This window comes from Morone saxatilis, unplaced genomic scaffold, assembly GCF_004916995.1.
Source record: "Morone saxatilis isolate NCDOM2014 unplaced genomic scaffold, NCSU_SB_2.0 Contig14, whole genome shotgun sequence".
In the NCBI taxonomy this organism is placed as follows: domain Eukaryota; kingdom Metazoa; phylum Chordata; class Actinopteri; family Moronidae; genus Morone; species Morone saxatilis.
The window spans coordinates 13227527-13245927 of NW_023339696.1; the positions used below are offsets into that span (position 1 = coordinate 13227527).

Sequence of the window (18401 nt, forward strand, 5' to 3'; positions counted from 1 at the left end):
TAGGGAAAAGACAGGGTTAGTTGCATCATTATACTGTATGTAAAAAGCAAAGAAAGAATAATGTCATGTGAAAGTTTCATATGCTTTAAATGAATAAACTACATAAAATTGTAACATATATCATGACTCACCTTGCCATCTCTATGCCTCTTGCCAAGCTTGGTCTCTTCAGGGTGATAGAACCACTTTACTTTGACCACCATGCTGGAGGTCCAGGATTCCCAGAAGTTTTCAATTCGACCTACGTATGGTAGGTTAGGGCGTCCAGCTGAGAGGAATACAGCACAATCTCCCACTCTCACTGTGTCTCTGCCTCGCACAATGGCCTTATAGTAAAGCTTCCTGGCCTTGCCCTTTAGACCTCGTCGCTGTGGAAAACCAGACATTTGGATTAATCTCTTTGATTATTATTATTATTATTATTTTTATTATTTTTATTATTATTATTATTATTATTATTACTACTACCTCTTTTGACCTCTAGTGATTTAGTATTTAAAGCTGAACTGATGCTATGAAAGAAAAGTACAAATCTTTGCTGCATTGATGGTATGCAGCAGAAACATTACTACTATTCTCACCTGCGTAGGGTTTCCTGACCACCTCCACATTTGTCGTCCTGCAAGGAATGCAGACATTTTGGGCCTTGGAATAAATGAGGTGTCATCTGGGAGCATCCTAGGTTTCTTCAAGAAATCCTTACATGGTTTAGAGGAGGAACTGCTGCATTCTTTCCTCTTCAGGGACTTGCTGTTGGAGACCTGGTCAGGGGGACCTCCTTTGGCATTAGAAACAGCCACAGCTTTGGCCACAAAGGAGTGCTGGTGCGGCCTTGAAGAAGTGGAGGGTTCAGAGGGTTGCAGGAGCCCCCGGTGGGAAGACATACAACTCTGAAGCATCAGTGTAGAACTGTCCTCATCCTCTGAGCTGTAGGAAGAATCATTGTCAGAGGAACACAGGCTAGAACTAGAGAGAGAGCCTGAAGAGGAGGAGCTTGAAGAACCAGAAGAAGAGGAGGAGACAGAAAGACGAGACAGGAAGCGGCCAGCCGTCCTTAATCCTCCTGAGGCAGCAGCCAGTGCAGCTCTCCTCCTCTCTTCTTCTTCATCATCCAGATCAGAGTAGGAGCTGTGACACTCTCTGTGATAGCTGAAACCCAAGTCGCTATATTCACCCAGACGCATAGGAAGGGAGGGCTTTCTTTGAGGTGTTGTTCCTTTCACAAGAAGTTCTACCCTGGAGGCACCACCCTTTTTGTTGTCTTTAACCAGAAGGACTGGGTGAGAGTAAGCCTCTGTTCTGGGCATACCACTGACACTGGAAGATCCACCTCGCAACAGCAGAGCCTTGCTGTTCTTTGTCTTGGGAGAGGTCACTCCTTCATGGTCTAACTTAACCAGGAACTCTTGTCCAGACTTCCTGCCCCTTGGCATAACAAGCTCATCTTGCCTGCGCCTCTGGCCATACAGCCCACTTCTGGGGCCCATAGATAAACCTGGACTTGGCCCTGTAGACTGAGTACAGAAAGATGAGTAGCCATTTGCAATGCTGCTAAAGGAGTCCACCTCAAAGGAGCTGCTGCTGAAAAGGCCTTTGGCTGGGGTGGACGCCAGTGGCTGGGTCTGAGGTAAGGGGAACAGGTCATCCTCTTTCCCTCTCATGGCCTTCCTGGGTGCCCCGTTCAGCTGAAATAAGTTGTCGGACATCCTCTTCCTGGTGTTGGCCAACAAAGGCCAACCCAGGAACGGTGAGGGATTTTTATTGGCATTCTCAGCTTGCTGCTGCTGCTTTTGTTTTTTCCCAGAACCCTTTGGTCTCCCTAGAATAAAGAAAAATCATGCTTAAGTAATACAATGTGACTGAAATGTGACTATGTCTCTTTTGCACATACTGTACACTGACCAGTTTATTAGGTACACTTGTCCAACACAACAGTTTCTGAGGTTAATTCTTACCTGGTCTTCTTTTGTGAACAGTTAGAGTTTGGCTGTTTATTACACTGTTGATAGTGTTGAGTCTGTCAGATGGTCTGTCACTGATTGGGGCCTGCTCCAGACTACAACTTCTCTTGGCTGTTGTCCCGCCGGGTACCAGCAGGGCAGGAGATGACTCCCCGCCTAAAGGAAAAGTAGAAGATTATTAGCATTTACTTACAGGTAGATAATACACTGCAACATGAAATGGAAAATTCCCAGTTACACAGAGAGGAGACACCCACAGTGAATCTGGTATCCTGGAGGCAGGAGACGGATGTTTGGGAGAGAAATCTTCCCTCGGTCTCCATCATCAAACTCTACCATCACTCCTCCTTGCTTCCCTTCATCAGATGAACCAACTGCAAGAGACATACATGTACTTCCTTAGGCGTGCAGGAAAATGGGCAAATGCAAATTAAGTGAATGTATATACATACAATCAAAAAAATTAAAGATACAGTGGATATATAGGAAAACAGAGATAAAAAAAGCTGATGTCTCACCTCTGCGAACATAGCCTGGGTATAAGCAGCGTGAGCGTTCACTCCAGTAAGCACAAACCCTGGTTCCTTCCCTGAGCATAGTCTCTGACTCTGGACGTATATCCAGGACCTGTAGGCCAGACCAAAACATAATTAAGATTCATTACAGGCTGCACACACACACACACACACACACACACACACACACACAGACAGACATACATGTATACACACTCACATACACACATACAAACAGTGTGAGAGCCATGGAGCATTGTGCATGGGCAGCCACTGTGCCACGTTTCCAAGCGGCACTTATCTCATGCCAATGTGCCAGTCAGGGCTGAAAAGAACGGAAGCCATGATGCAGTAAATCCTGACTTGCTGAGTAATACTAAAGAGGGTCTGAATAGAGGGCTTGTGATTGCAGGTTGCCAGATCCTCCCTCCAACAATGCAGGCAGCCCCAGCATCCGCCACTCACTGGGGGCTCTTTCAGGTTGCTTTCATTTACTGTTGCCATGGCGAGGGACCCTTTGACTGATGAGGTGTGGATGTGTGGATGTGTGTGTGTGTGTGTGTGATAGTGTGTGCCGCGCAGGCGCGCGCGCGCGCGTGTGTGGCGTGTGTGTATGTATGTATGGGGAAGGGAGAGGGAGCACGGTGAAATCGTGGTATTGGTGTCAGAGTTAAATAAATGGCTTTTGGACTAATTTAAAGACAAGAAAGTGGAAGTATGGAATAATTAGAACCAGCTGCAATCCAATGAGTGTTTAGACAAGACATAAGTTGCCAGAAGTGCTGTGTGTAGAACTGCCGGGAGAACTAGAAAATGGCACTGTGAGAAGGCTTTGTGGGGAAACACTGAGCTTACATGGATGATAGAGGGAGGAGACAATCACTCAGATATTAAATGGACTAATGTATGTGTGAGGGGAAAGATCTCACACTGCTGAACAACACGTTATGAGGCACGTGATGAGCGCTGGTGTTATGGACAGATGAATGCTACAGTAACCCTTGGCCAGTAGGGAGAAACAAACAATAACACGTGGAATCTCTTTGATTAATGATCTTGGAGTTATACTTAAGCAAACAAATACAATACCTAACACTGAACAAAAAAAGTTTTAGGAAATGTAATTGACACGTGCACGTGCGATTTATTCATCTCAGTTAACTTTAAACACGTTTCCTGACGTTGAATTTCGTCACAATATTTACTAATTATTTTACTCTGCTTTAATTAATTAATTATGTCTAGTCTAAAATTTGTGTACATCTTTATACATCACTACTTTATTATTCATAATTTTAGATGAAATATGATCACAAAACTATTTAAAATTAGGTCCTAGCACTGTTATCATGCCCTCTTGGCAGCTTCTCCTGTTTTCTCCCCATTAGAATGACAACAAAAGTCATTAATGCAAAGCACAATCATGCCAGTTAAACTCTGCTCTACTCTTCCAGGGTCATCATCTCTTGAGTTTCCATTGTGTGCAAACACAATGTCCTGTGCCCTGTTTGGCAAGAGTGAAGACTTATTTCCACAGTTGGAGAAGATGTGGGTTTGACGGCATTGCCTTAGGTGACCCAGCTGTTATTAGTTCACAGACCAGCATCCTTTCGGTAAAAAAACCCAAAACAAAATGGGACGTAGGTCACCTGTTGCAGTTAACACTAAAACTACATTCTGGATGCAAAACACACCAGGAAGCACATGTTACCTAAATACAAATGAATACCAGCCAAGAATGTGCTGCGGTTTCTACAATGTATAATTGTGTCTCATTACATGGATGACTTAGGAAATGTAATTGTATCTTAACATGAAACTGAGTGAGAATTACAAATCTTGTGGTCTAGGTAAAAAAAAAAAGAGAGAGAAACACTCTGAAATTGATATGTCTTATAATAGCTGGATAGCCCCTGAACTTTTGGATGCCTACAGGTCAACTTTAGCAGTAGGGCTGTAAAGTCGACATCATCTCCCACTTAAACTCTAAATTTACTAAGTATCCAGGTGTTTGTGGGATTATACCACCCACACACGGAGCTGGGTTTAACAGACTTTCACAGACACTCACACACATAAACCCAAAGATCCTGCCCTCCCATATGTTCATATTCATTTAAGAGGTTTAGATGGCTCTCAGTGACCCTGAGACACAGACAAGGGAGGTCAAAAGAGAGAAAGCGAAGGGACTGGCAGGGCTGCAGAAAGGCTAGAAGGCTATTGGGAAGTGCAAAGCCAGTGAGATGGATGTGAAAGAGAAATAGAAGTGTTGAGAGACCCAGAAGACCAAACAAATTATGTTTTTTCTCGTAACAAGGAATGTTTTAGTGCAGCGGGGTGAACTTACAGCTTCCTGTAGCAGTTGCTCCAATGAATAGATTCTTGGGCGGTTTCCTCTTTCACCATCAATAACAATGCTAAAGCTGGAGAAAAAAAGCACAGCAGAGAGAGAAAGATGAGGCTATTTTCAGATGCTTGTATTATGCTAGCCTGGCTCCCATGTCATGTGTTACTCCCACTCTGCTGTTGTTATAGCATATTTTTGCTGCCTGAGCCAGAGGAGCCGTATCGATATTGAGCTAGCTATGGGATGATGTGGGGATTGTAATGTAAGGAAGAAAGACACGAAGAGATAAAAATAAGGAAAAAAATGGATTCTGGCTCTCTCATGCAAAATTCCTTTTTTTGTGATCGTAAAGATGCCTACCCTGATAAATATTGTTTGGATGATTTCTTTTGTGATGAGTTGATGTCTGGAAGGATGTGCTAGCCTCTAGGATAAATCATTGATTTATTTCCGTGTCTCTACATAGAAATGGCACTTTGCACAAGGTTTACTCCATTTCAGCACATGTGCCGAGTGAAGAATGACAAAAAAGTGTACACATGTCACTGTAATTTGAAGGACTGAAGTAATCTTTGTAAATTGTAGTGTTACTTTGATGTCAACCGTAATAACCTCCTCCTCCTTTAATACATAAAATAATCTTATCATGGTGACATTTTCAAAACTGCTGTATTGCCTTATCCACTGTATGAGTGTATTGAAAAACTTATTGATTAAACACTTGAACCACTGCATGTGTGCTTACATGTCTGGGATCTCCAGAGTGTGGACCCTGGCAGCGTATAGGAGTTCATCCTCCTTGGAGATCAGCACCTTCAGTCCATCAGTCAAGAGCTCTTTGGTCAGGACACAGTTAGGAACTGCAAAAGCAAACGTCACAATTATTACGTCACCATCATTGCAACTACCTGCTGCTTGAAACACATTTGCAAGATACCTAGTGTTATCTGTTACCTTCAGGGCTTTTGTTGTTGTATGAATGGCGGCTGTCTTCCTCTTCTTCTGAGAAGCTGCTGCCATCCATCTGAAAGCCCTCATCAGCTGCAAAGCTCTCCAGCAGCCGACTCACCGCCCGTCCCTTTGGCTGTAGAATATAACAGAAGGGACGGCCAGAAGAATAAATGGATGCAGGAATAGATAAAAAAATAAACTTGGAGATAAAAAGTGTGATAGAAGAAAGAAGAAATTGTTTAGCATGCTACTCAAAGTAGCAATTAACCCCAGGGGACTTCACAGTGCCTGTACCATCTCCTATCAGTGGCTATTTTACTCCAACATTTTTTCACTCTGTCACAGCAGAAGGTGTGAGCCACCCCCCTTCCCACATCTCGTCTCCCATCATCTCCTTCTCTAAGATTACTCAGCAGGAGGTTAGGCTATGTGCGATGTGCTAAGTACTTTTAATAGTCCTACAGTAACGGTCCTCAGGGTGAGAAATCTAGGACAGTAAGACATCACCACATTTGTTAAAGAATGTATGAAGTCTGGTATTTTTGTAAGAATTGGATTCTGTTTGATGTTTGCATGTGCCTTGTTTCCTGAGTTAGGTGCTTTTTGAGTTCTCTGTGACTGGTACCTGTTGGTCCTTGCTCCTTCGTTCCCTGCTAGCCTCCTCACTCTGCAAAGATGGTGCCCCAACTGACCAGCAACTCCTCCTCTGTTAAAATGACATGAGGATTATTGAGATAAATTGTGAGATACATATCTCTGGTTATGAACCCAGCAAGTTAGCGGGGGAAGCAGGAATTATGTGCACATAAATGATCAAAAATAATAGTTTATGTGGAAAATTATTTTAGGTCCTCTGAGGGTACAAATTATTAATTTGAGGGAAAGTATTTCTAATTTGTGAACATTATTAATTCAAGTTTTCAATTCACATGCACTAATTAAACCAAGGGTATTAATTAAAATTTGGGTGTACGAATTAGCAGAATCTATCCCTGATACCTGCCAGGCTCTGCTACTGTAGAACTAAATACTCATTTCCATCAGCTAATACTTCTGTATCACCCATCTTTTCACTACCATGTGTATTTCTGTAATGACACAAAGCATACCTAACTGTGTATTATGGAGTGCCTATTATGTGCAGCTCCTTTTAAGCTTGGCGAGGAAAAATTCATTTTGAAATGTACAAGCATTCCTGTTTGTCAAAAATTCTATAGAAATATTTTCTACTAACCTTATTGATTGCTCCTCTCAACATGGTGCTCTTGCGAGTCGCCCTCTTTAGCCTCTCACTGGTGGTCGGGAAGGTGGCCAGTCCCATGCTCCTCCGGTAGCGGTTGCCTCTGGCCCCAAGGTTGCCCCACCGAGGCTCTTTAGACCTCGATACACATGGCCTTCTTACTCCTTCAGGCCGGTGATCTTCATGGTGGTTTTTGATTGCAGTGGCCAGGCCCAACCTACAGGGGGTCTTCTTCCTTACTTTGACGTCCCCTTCTGCTCCAGACAGACTCTGGGAGCCTGTGCGGTTCAATTAGAGAAACAGATTTAGACCAAGCTAACAAGCCAGGAGAAGAAACACAAAACAGATGCTTCCCGTGAAGATGTGGGGCAGCTTTGTTGACTTATGAATGCGTTTCAAAGGACAGTCTTACCATAAAGCTCCTGTCTCTGTTTTTTGTTCCTGGCTTTCTGATTGGCCTCCAGTTTTACAACAGACGAGGGACTCGGATCTGTCACAGAGGAGCTAGAAGTGACGTCTCTGGGGGGCTGTGCTCTGTAGTCTTGACCTTCGTCAGTATCATAACTGCCTTCCTCTTCTTCATCTTCTAATAGAGATAGCAAACAAAACAGCATAGATATGCTATTGTTGGGTAGGTTTTATGAACTTAATGTGGCTTATCAAATCCATCTTTTAAAGTCATTATCCACCAAGTTATTTAACTTACTCTCCATCATTTAACAAGCACTTCATTAGCATTTAAGTAAATAGTTTAACTGTTCATAGAAATTATGTATGAAGTGCTTTGCCTCGTCGGTATTTCCTGGTGTGAACCCACATGCTGCAGAGCTAGTGTGCAAGGGAGTGTAGGAGTGAGTGTGTGTGTGTGTGTGTGTATGTGTGTGTGTGTTTGTCACTGCACTTTCTCAAGCAGCTCTTTGACCCAGTCTGCTAGTTTCCAGGGCTGTCAAAGCCTCTCACAGGCAAGTGTCCACAGCTGTGGCTGCACATCTAGCCCAGATCAGCCAACAAGGCCGATCACTAAGGTGTCGAGTGTCCAAGCACACCCCTGTCTGTTACAAGACATTCATCAACACGTTTTTGCTCACCTCTGATTACTTTTAAAGTGATTGACAAATTAACAAAATGCACACTGGACACTGGCATAGCATGTCTGGTCAGACATAAATATGTCTGGAGGTTGTTTCTTTTTTTACTCAAAAACAGGTCCAATGTGCTTTATGCACTGCAGCCCTTACACTTTATTTCTGTGTACATGGAGTAAATGTGTAGTTATTCATAGCGATCAACCGCCCTTGCACGTGGCTGTCATCATACAGGCAACACTTTAATAGCTAGCCAATTAAAAATCCCCAGTTCATCCACAAGTCTACAGAGTAAAAACAGGAATACATGCAAACTTCATACAGACAGGTACTAGGAATCACGGCCAGGTCTTTCTGAGCCATATTGGGTTGCTGTGGCCATTCATTACCTATCACTCATAGCCAGCTATCAGTACTCACTGCCTCACCTTGATCAGAGTAGTCACTCTCTGCAGGGGAGCTATCTCCCTCCTCCATTGCTTCCTGTCGGTGGCCACGGAGAACCCTGGCTCTGGGCTGGCTCAGATGGGAAGAACCCTGCTTAAGGGTGGTGGATGCCTTTTTACTTCCACGGCGCACCAGTCCAGTCCAGCTCTCCTGGGGGCCACTGTCGACACTGGCTGCTGAGAAAGTTTGCGAAACCGATCACAGTTCAAATGTAGGTTAAGAACTTAAAGGATTCAACAGTGTGAATTTGAAAACAAAGCACTGTGCTTTTTAAAACAAAACAGCATGAAGCACAATCAATACTGTGATTGCTGGTATATACCTGTGTCACTTTGTCCCCCAGACTCTCGCCTGGACTCGGCTTTGCTTGTGCCCTGGCTCCTGTGTCTATGCTTGGGGTTGGAGTTGCAGGGCGAAACCTCCTTGTCCCTGGAGCCTGTCCCTGAGAGATTCTTTTTACCCTGGGCTTTTTGTTTGAGCTGAGTCACATCACCGGCCAGCTTGGAGCTGAGCATGCTGTGAAGACTGCTTTTTTTGCAGCCCTGTGCTTTTATCTGCTGCAACAGAGAGAGATGAGAGAGCCAGAGAGAGCCAGTTACAATCCCGGTCACAGCAGCCGCAAAAGCATCAGAACGTCAGAGGAAGGGGGCTCTCATTTGCTCACACACAGAGAAGAAAAAGGGATAGTAAAAGCCCCAATGAAAAAGATATTAATATGGAGAGCAGAGGATTTGACTCCTGAGGGTAGCACCTAATTAGAAATAGTGTGCAACAAAGGAATATATCAAACGCAAAGAAACAAAGAGTGGCCTCTTTCATTTCTAGTTGCATAGAGGACAAAAGGGAGGAGGAAAAGGGGACCCTGACCTGTGTGCTGCTGAGTCGCTCAAAGCCTCGACTGGACAGCCTCTTCTTCCTTCTCTGGCTGTCTCCGCCCCCTCCTAGATCCTCAGGCAACAGGGCAAGCCCCGCCCCCATCGACCTGCCAGTCAAAACAAGGGAGAGGCATTCATTAGAGGAGAATGGCGGTGGTTTGAAAGAAAAAGAGGGGGTAGGACATCACAGGGGAAAACAGAGTTGAGTCACCTCTCTGTGGGATCTAATAACTCGGTTCTCTGTCTGATGAACTGAATGACAAAAAAGGACACGGAGAGACCAATGTCTGAACCACACACTTGAAAAATTGGGATCTAACAAGGAACCTGGGATTGTTTGAGGGCAGTGTGGCATAAGAAGCCTTAACGCTTTATCTAGGGAGTGTCTTTGCAGCCTGTGAAGCACTGCATAGCTTTGAAAGATACAGTAAATGGTTGGAAGGCACTGAATTTGTATGCAGCTCTATTGTTCTCAGTGAATATTGTAGCACTCCAGTTGCATTTTCATATCACCGTGGCACACTATTTCCCCTACACTGAGCAGAATCACAGGCCAACCACTCCAAATGCCCTTGAATTTCCCTCTGGAAGCCTGCCCATAGACCACACCAACGTGAGCCAGGCCATGCTCAAACAAAAGATTAACTTCCCCTCTCCTAGTGTGCATAGAGCCTACAAAATCAGTCACATTTACAGAGTAAGCAGGGTTTAAATGTGAAGTAGATAAATAAGCACATTGAACATTGCATGTTAGTTCTTTGTTTGCATATTGTACCACATACAATTCTGTAACTACACATTGTTTAAAAATGAAATGTGTGTGTACATACTTTGAATGTAGGCTTTGATTGTGTGTAAATCTCATAATCAGAGCATGTAAGTGTGCATCTGTAACATAACGTGAAAAGAATGAAGGCGATTGTCGGGCAGCAGGACTGTCTGCCCATTGACTGACAGGAGAGTGACAGAGGTGGCAGTGAAGTGTGATTTGTCCCTGTGAGGGACATCCCGCCACTGCTTGCCTTCCGCTGCTGACAAACACAATATGACAAGAGTCCCTCCCCTCTGTGGGGGGCTGGTGGAGCTGAGTGTACAGTGACTAATTAAACAGAATTGATTAGCAGGGTTTGCTGGCGAGCAGTTAGTTCTCTCCAGTCTTCCCCCCAATCAAAGCAGCACCACAAAGGACCGCAGTGCTCTACCCACAGGAATAACAGAGGCACGCACAAAAACAAACAATGCCTGCCTAAATGCTCATAAGCACACAGCTACATCCATAACTAATTGCGCATATGCATAGAATACACAGGCAGGGAGGCTTGAATTTATCGCTCACTCAACCGCTGCCACACACATTATTTTCCTCGAACCACAGGGAGTTCAAGCAAATAAGGTTATGAAGGAGATACAAAAAAACTGGACCGTTACCCACTGACCCACTGCCCTCCATCATAGCACCCAAGCGTCAGCCTCTTGTAGTGGCATGAGTGGCAGGTGCAGTACATACTTTTACATAACCCTGCCATGTAGCGCAATATGGGGCTAATCAGTCTCCAGTCTGCCTGTTACTTGTTCAGAAGCGTCATGTCATTCTCTGCTGCACACACACATCTGTAGAAACACAAGGGTGTGCACCCTAGCTGTCTTGAATAAAAATAAAAGTACCAGAGCTGTAGCTCAGATTAGAAACACAATAGAAACGCAGACTGCACCCTACCACCCCCATGTCGGCCTCCACCCTTCCTCCACTTCGCTGCAGGGTCCTGGCCCCTTACCCTTTCATTTGGGTGTCATTGTCAACCAGCATCAGTGTCCCCACTCCGATCAGTGCTGGCCTGGCAAGGGGGCAGGGGTACATGGGTGGAAGCAGAGTGGAGGTGACATCGCAGAGGGGCAGCTGGGAACACTGTGGACCACTGCCCAGAAACCACAGTGAGAAAAGAAGGGAGAAGAGGAGAGGGAGAGAGACAGAGAGAGAGAGAGACAGAGAGAGTGAGTGAGAGAGAGACAGAGAGAGACAGAGAGACAGAGAAAGACAAGAGAGACGGAGAGAAGAGACGAGAGAGAGACGCGAGAGAGAGAGAGAGAGCGCTGCGAGGTGACATTTAGTGTTCTATGCCTTTCCAAACCCTGATGACAAGGCTAATTGAAGCCTGACAGCAAACCTTTATCCCCTAGACCCTTTTGGTTTATCAGTTCCTCCACCACGACCAAACAGCAATGGCAATGTTGTTTTGACAAAAGCTGACGCTTGCACTTTTTAAAATGTCATCAACATTTTGAGATAGCGTAGCGTCCTTGTTTCTTGAATATCTTCCAATCTCTTCATCTCTGTCTCCCACTTTATATTTTTTTCGCTGTTCGGCTCACTGTATTCGTCTAATTGTTTTTTTTCCCCTCATACACACATGGACATTGTATGAGAGTTCTAAATGTCAGCTTATCTCTAAGTGCCTGGACTGTCTGACCATCATGTTATCCTTTGGACCCCTGGTGACCCTGTTGGGCTGTGGTGTGTCACATTCCTGCTGCTGGGACAGATTACAGGAGAATTCACAGTACTCTAATTACATCCTCTGCCTGTCATCCCCCCAGCCAGCAGCCAGCCCCCCCCCCTAAACCATCGCAGCTAAGCTCTACATGCACTACAGTAATGCCACGGAGGTTTAAGCCAGGTTGAAGCCTAATGAGGCCAATGATTGGTTTTCTAGGTATGTGTAGTCCAAATATTAAGCATACATAAATATTCTGTACTAGCAGACATACACTCAGCTGACACTGATTATGCTGTTATACAATTAACGCCAGAAAGGACTTAAGTGGACTTCCTTGAATGGTTCAGCTGTGTTCTCCCATTTCCTGTTTATGCCAATGAGAGGCAGTCCCTGTATGCCAGTGATATGGAGGGATTTATCAGGCAAGATTGGACTATAGCCAGCCAGCGTAGATGGGCTGAGTGATACTCACTTGACTTTTCTTTGGCCCTCAGATGAGGACACTGGACCTGTGGTGAGGGTGGGTTTCCGCTTCCTTGGCCGCCCGGGTCCTCGTCGCGCTGGGCTGCGAGGTGTTTCCTCCTTCCTGCTTGCACACACAGATGTAAACACACAAGCAGACAGAGAGGAACTCTTGAGATAACATCTAAACTCAAAAGTTTGTAGTAGCAAATAATACAGAAAAGAAACCTCTGAAAATTAGAAGCAAGTGTGTTACTTTTGAAATATCAAATGCAAAAGGTGGATATGGGCTTAAGGGAAAGGTGGATAAGGCCGCACTCACTGATGATCGTGCTTCCTCTGAAGTTTGGCTAGCTCCTTTTGCTTCTCTTTGTAGCGACGCTGTAGCTCAGCCAACTTCATACGCATGGCAAGCTCAGGACCATCCATTGTTTCCATGGTACCTTTGGCTGGGCACACCTGAAATACACATCATTGATGGTTGTTTTTAACATTAAACACAACCTTTAAAAAAATCAAGTAAAACACATTCTTCACTTGGTAGTCTGTTTAATTTATTTAAATGAAAGACATTAAAACCATATAGGATCTTTGTGTTTTGGAGGCACCACAGTTGCAGTCTTACTGGTTCATTGCGAGGTGTCCAGCTGCATTTCCTGCGTAAATTGAGGATCCTGCGGGCTGGGAAGTGTCGCCCTGAACCTGTGCTGCTGCCCTCCTGGGAGCCCATCTCCAGTGCACGGGCTGTGGCCAGCGTAGCAAGGCTCTGGAGGTCAAACATCAGCAACTCCTCTCCTGTTATGGAACAAAAGAAAAAAACAATGATTTAGTTCACATTGTGTCCATGACACAATCGTGTGATATAGTGAATAAATAATGAGGAGGAAAGACATTGAAGGAATTGGGTATATTTATCCAGTATGAGGAAGCAGCAGCATCTCATTTCAGAGGTCATATCAATGTGGACTCACCAGATGCTGCTATGTCTGTGGCCATCTGGGCCAAGCTCTTCCTATATAGCCCCTGCTACCTGCCTATGGCACTGACTGGACTATCTGCCATCAATGGACTGAGCTAAAGGTTGAATATCAGGCATTGCAACAGTCTCAGAGTCGGAAAAACATAACGCCTTACGCCTTTACATATATAAATAAAAAATTTGCTTATGCTTCTCACTTGTTTTAGTACTTGTTTTGGTAAAGACTATTGTTGTGACTCGACATGTGCCACTTCCCTGAGCTGTCAACAGTATCGCATCACAAAGACAACATCACTGACACAAGAATCAGTTGATGATACCCTTTTTATAGAACCCTCTTTTGGGAGCAGTTAAATGCATTAGGATGCTGTGGTAAACACAAAACATCCTTTTGCATGAATAAAAAAAACACATGGCACTTTGAAAAACAAGGAAGCTTTTAAAAGCACTTTAAAACAATGGGGTCTAATTAGCCAGGCAATGCTCCAGGGTGCTGAAAACATCGACTGCTTTTGTGATTACACACTAACTTTCAGTAACGTGTTGTGTGTGGGAGAGAGGGATACCAATTGGTGTGTCTCTTTTTTTCTTTTTTGTTAAAGTGTGTGTATTTGCAATTGCATGTGTGTTTTTATGTGTGCTTGGGTGTGTGTGCATTTCTGCACACGTGTGGATCAAACAGCGGCAGGATGGAGAGACAGAGAGACAGCTCCCTAAGGAAAGCTGGAAGGGAAAGAGAGGGAGTGTACACCCCTCACTAGTAGTTCAGCCCTGTCCTCCTGATTCTTCTCCCTCTCCTGAGGCCTCTGCGTCGTTAGAACAGCCTTTTAGAAAATAAAAGTGCCTTTAACACACCAAAGAAGAGGAACGGCAAGCAGGCATGCAGACAGCTTCTCTGGGGACATGTTAGAATCCACCAGAGGCCCTTGAGACCAGCAGGAAGAGAGGAGTATCTGGGAGGGAACACAGAGCGACACAGGCAAGGCCTGAGGGGGGAGTGGGAGTTTGTCTCGGTGGACACAGAGGAAAAGGAGGGTAAACTACGAGAGAGAAGTGCATTCTGCTGATAGGAGTGTGTTTCTGTGTGCATGTTAATGTGTGTGAGTAATGGAAGACGCACAGTCCCTCACCCTGACTTTTCCCACAGGTGCGCTTTTGCTGTTGCAGCTCCAGATCTGCCAGCTCACTCAGAAGCTCCATACCCTGGTGGGGGTTTGGCTGTGACGGGGCAACCGATGGGGTGCTAAGAGGGAACAAGGGAAATGGAGGTACGTCTGTGCAGAAGGCAGCAGCAATCAGCAGCTCCAGACTCCAGTAGCAGGGCACAAGAGGTTTGTGGGGCACAGCAACAGTTGTCTGGCTCGGGCTACGGGCAGAAGCCGAGGCAGGGGAAAGACAGACAAAATCCACTGAGGCGTCATCAGGGGTCATCTCATTCTTGTGCTGCTGCTTGCTGTCCTTTGCACCCTCAAGGGATGGGGACTGCGGCTCAGGGGCTGCGGGGGAAACGGAATCAAGCTCGATGATGGTGGGTAGCTCTGGATCCTGCTCTCCAGGCATGATGACCTTTTGAGCATGCTCCACCTGGCTCTCCTCACCCACCGCCTCATCATCCTCTTCCTCTTCCAAGGTGATGACAGCCCCTGGCCTTTCAGGCTCCTCTGTTGAAAGGGGGACGGGACAGGAAGCAGCCTCGCACACTGGGCTCTCAGCAGGGGGGCAAACCAGGACCTCTTCCTCAGCGGGCCCCTGCTCCTCCACCTCCATCTCTCCAGGCACATATTTGGCTGCTGCCACCTCCACCTCCTCTCTTTGCTCAAGAACTCTCTCAACCACTCTTTCCTCCTCTTCCTGTTCCACTTCCTTAGGTGGGAGGGGCTCTGGGAGGGGCCTGACCACCGCTTGGCAGTCCAACCCCTCCCCCAGAGTGGAGAGGGACTGGGGAGCATGCTCAGCAGGCTCCACTTGGACTGCTTCCAGGTCGGCTGGCTCAGCCAGTCGAACATCCTGGGGGGAGGGCCCACTCCTGTAGCCCATGGCAATAGCAGGGTAGGTGTATCCAGGAGGCAAGTCTATAGAGAGAAATAAATAAGAAATAGAAAATAAAATCAACAATTGTCAATATTGGCTAAACGATTCTGATAAAAACCTCCCACAAAGATATCTCATAATGCCATTATTAAATTAAATTAAATTATATTTAAGTTGAAATACAACAAAAAGGATCCCCAAGACAGCCTTACATTTAGAGGTGCTTTGCAAATCTAAAATCCTTACACATCAGGCCCACTTTAAACTTAACTCCCTTGCTACCTACGAGGTCACAAGGGGTGAAAACCAGGAAAATGAAAAGCACACTGCCTTGATCTCCCAGCAGTAGGAGGGGTAGAGGACCACATGCAACCTTGTGTAAGTGTGTTATTTGAAGTGGGCCAGGCCTTTGGTTTTTATCAGAGCACCTGACACAATTCTTCTGGCGTGTGGCGCCCGTTAGCCAGACATTAATGATGATGAAGAGAGTGCGGGGCCTGTGGGGGTGGAGGAGAGGTGAGGGCTGCTATTGAGGTGTTTCTCAGTCATTACAAAGGTAACAGTACTGGAAAGCCCCAGCTCAGCCGGCAGCCATTTTCTGCAGCTTTGAGCTGTTCAGTCAATCAGGGGCTTGCCAACAGAGCCACCCACACATTTCACCACAACACCAGCAGAAAGCATCATTAACAACAGTGGCTATTCCAATTACAGTTGTGTGTAATGTAGTAGGTGCTGCTATTCACTGTCATCTTGCTGTTGCTGTGTGAGTTATTTGGCATAACATTTGTCACTAGAAACATCTTAAACGGATTGCCTGTTCTCTGAAAGGCTTTTATCTGATGTTATCAATATAGCTCATACTTAAGCCATTGCACACAGTGCATCAAAGGCAGCTGGAAAACATTTCTGTTTGCATATATACACCATTTTGCTCATGCTTACCAGGCTCCAAAGACTCTGGGTAATCCTGTGGGGGCTGTCCCTCTCCTCTCTTGTCCTGGGATTCGGCCCCCTTGGGCATCTGTGGTGGGGCAGGGCTGATGGCAGGTGAGTGAGGGGCTACAGCAGCAGGGCTGGGAGCAGGGCAGGGTGTAGAGGGAGTGCTTTTGGGATGTGGTCGTAGTGAGGGGGACTGGCAACAAGGGGACAGATGAGCGGCGCAGGACCCAGCGGGAGAGGTGTTCCTCTGAGGTGGGTTATAAGAGTAGGGCTTGGCCGGTTTAGACGTTCTGGGTTCCGAAATGAGTTCCTCTAGTTCAACAGAGGTCTCATCGGGCCTCTTCTGCATCTGTGGCATTAAAATACAGTTATTTTCATTTAATTTAGCAAGAAAGTGAATGAGCAAATGTAATAACCAAATCCATGCAATCTAATCATTGACTGAAAAAGCTACTTGCTCCACAGCCTATATTCAGTGATCTGCTCCATCCCTGTGAAAAAATCAGCATATCCCAGAAAAATATTAGGGGAGTTAAAAATAGACTAAATCATGTGAGAATTTTAGCTGACTCATGACTCACTTACTCTGCTTGACTCTTATTCTAGATAGATAGATAGATATTAATCAAACTGTTTCCACACTAGTGTTAAGTGTTACGGTTTCTTGCGTAGTTTGACTTTATAATCACCTGTGAATTGTGACTGGCATGATGTTGCATGTCCATGCCATGCGTAGCTCTGTGCTGCTGCTGCTGCTGGGCTTGAGACTGTGGTTGTGCTTGCTGTGACTGGTGGCTCTGGTGCTGATGTTGATGCTGATGCTGAAGCTGTTGGTGCTGCTGGAGAGCGTACAGCTCCTGTTGCCGTAGAAACTGGGATCGCGAGTACACAGCAGGATGCTGCATGTGGGAGGGTGGGCCCCGGGCGCCATACACAGGGGGCCACAGCCCTGGCTGCTCCATCACATCTAATGAGAAAAGGGAGGAGGAATGTGACAAAGGGACTACCTTAGAACAAAAATGCACATACACACTTTAGAAACAGTTTCCTTTGGATTTATACACATCAACACTAAAAACACACTAGAATACAACATTCTGTTATCCATATCTCTCATTATCTACCTCGCACACAACCATTTCAAAACAGTGAACCATTATGGATCATTTAAAAATCATTGTATTCACATTTTATAGCAACGACATAGACAAATCTCTTAAAAAAAAAAGATTTCTGACTTCACAGAACAACATCTCCCCAGGCAGCAGCAATCCCACACTCTCCCCCGCTCTGAACAAAAAGCTGTCTCTTAAGAACTGCCTTGAGAATTTGCTGGAATGCTGGAAAAATGTCATGACAATGATGAAATGTGAACAGATGATGATGGTTGCAGGTTGATTAGAGGTCAAAACACTGGGCTGGAAATGCATGTTTGTCTCGCCGGAGCATTTAGCAAGGACTTTCCGCCGAAAAGTCCCACCTGCCCAGCCAAACCACAGAAAAGGGTATGCAATAGGGCCCAGCAGGAATTTTAGTTCCCATGTCTGTGGATAACCTTTCTCATGTGGCTTTAAGAAGCAGTACAACCTCCCACGGTGGAAGTAGTGGGCCTACACTGTAAGAACCTTAAAACTGGTATTTTTCTGTTCTCTCGCCCTTTGACCTTGACTCTCCCTTCCACCTTTTTCCTTGACACAACAAAATCCTTGTTCGGGACATAAACATAGATACGCAAATGTTTCCTCTGGGAAAGCTTTTGTGGATGCACTTCCTCTCTCGGCTGAAACTCCTGTGGAGCACAGAAGGAAATGAACCGTCGAAAATTGTGAGCTAATTAAATGTCACAGCCTGTTCACTGAATATGTGTCTACAATGAGTTTTGAGAAATGATCGTTCCCTCACTCTCACGCTTCCTCTTCCTCTGGTGTGCCTTGCAGTGTGTGCTGTGTATGTGTGTCTGAATGTTGGGGGGGAGGTGGGGAGTACCCTGACCCATTGAGAGCCCAATTCCTGCTGGGCCAAGCAGGTGGTGTGCAGGAAATGTTTGAATTGTGGAGAGTGTGTGTGTGTGTGT

At 45.5% G+C, this 18401-nt stretch overlaps 1 protein-coding gene across 5 annotated transcripts in view; it reads right to left on the reverse strand.

Annotated features, from left to right (window-relative positions):
• LOC118322879 (BAH and coiled-coil domain-containing protein 1) overlaps positions 1–18401 on the reverse strand; it is a 62323-nt gene that overhangs the window by 2172 nt on the left and 41750 nt on the right. For 2 of the 5 annotated variants that reach the window (XM_035654717.1, XM_035654716.1), the window contains exons 5-24: positions 17017–17294; positions 16331–16676; positions 14488–15429; positions 13004–13173; positions 12701–12837; positions 12389–12502; positions 9414–9528; positions 8869–9103; positions 8528–8722; positions 7427–7600; positions 7009–7292; positions 6400–6480; positions 5778–5907; positions 5569–5683; positions 4824–4899; positions 2480–2588; positions 2219–2335; positions 1956–2117; positions 582–1819; positions 132–368 (exon numbers count right to left, since the gene is read on the reverse strand). In XM_035654717.1, coding sequence (XP_035510610.1) covers positions 132–368; positions 582–1819; positions 1956–2117; positions 2219–2335; positions 2480–2588; positions 4824–4899; positions 5569–5683; positions 5778–5907; positions 6400–6480; positions 7009–7292; positions 7427–7600; positions 8528–8722; positions 8869–9103; positions 9414–9528; positions 12389–12502; positions 12701–12837; positions 13004–13173; positions 14488–15429; positions 16331–16676; positions 17017–17294 — 5255 coding nt within the window. The remainder of the gene's footprint in view (positions 1–131; positions 369–581; positions 1820–1955; positions 2118–2218; positions 2336–2479; positions 2589–4823; positions 4900–5568; positions 5684–5777; positions 5908–6399; positions 6481–7008; positions 7293–7426; positions 7601–8527; positions 8723–8868; positions 9104–9413; positions 9529–12388; positions 12503–12700; positions 12838–13003; positions 13174–14487; positions 15430–16330; positions 16677–17016; positions 17295–18401) is intronic. The other 3 variants (XM_035654721.1, XM_035654718.1, XM_035654720.1) reach the window with 3 other exon arrangements.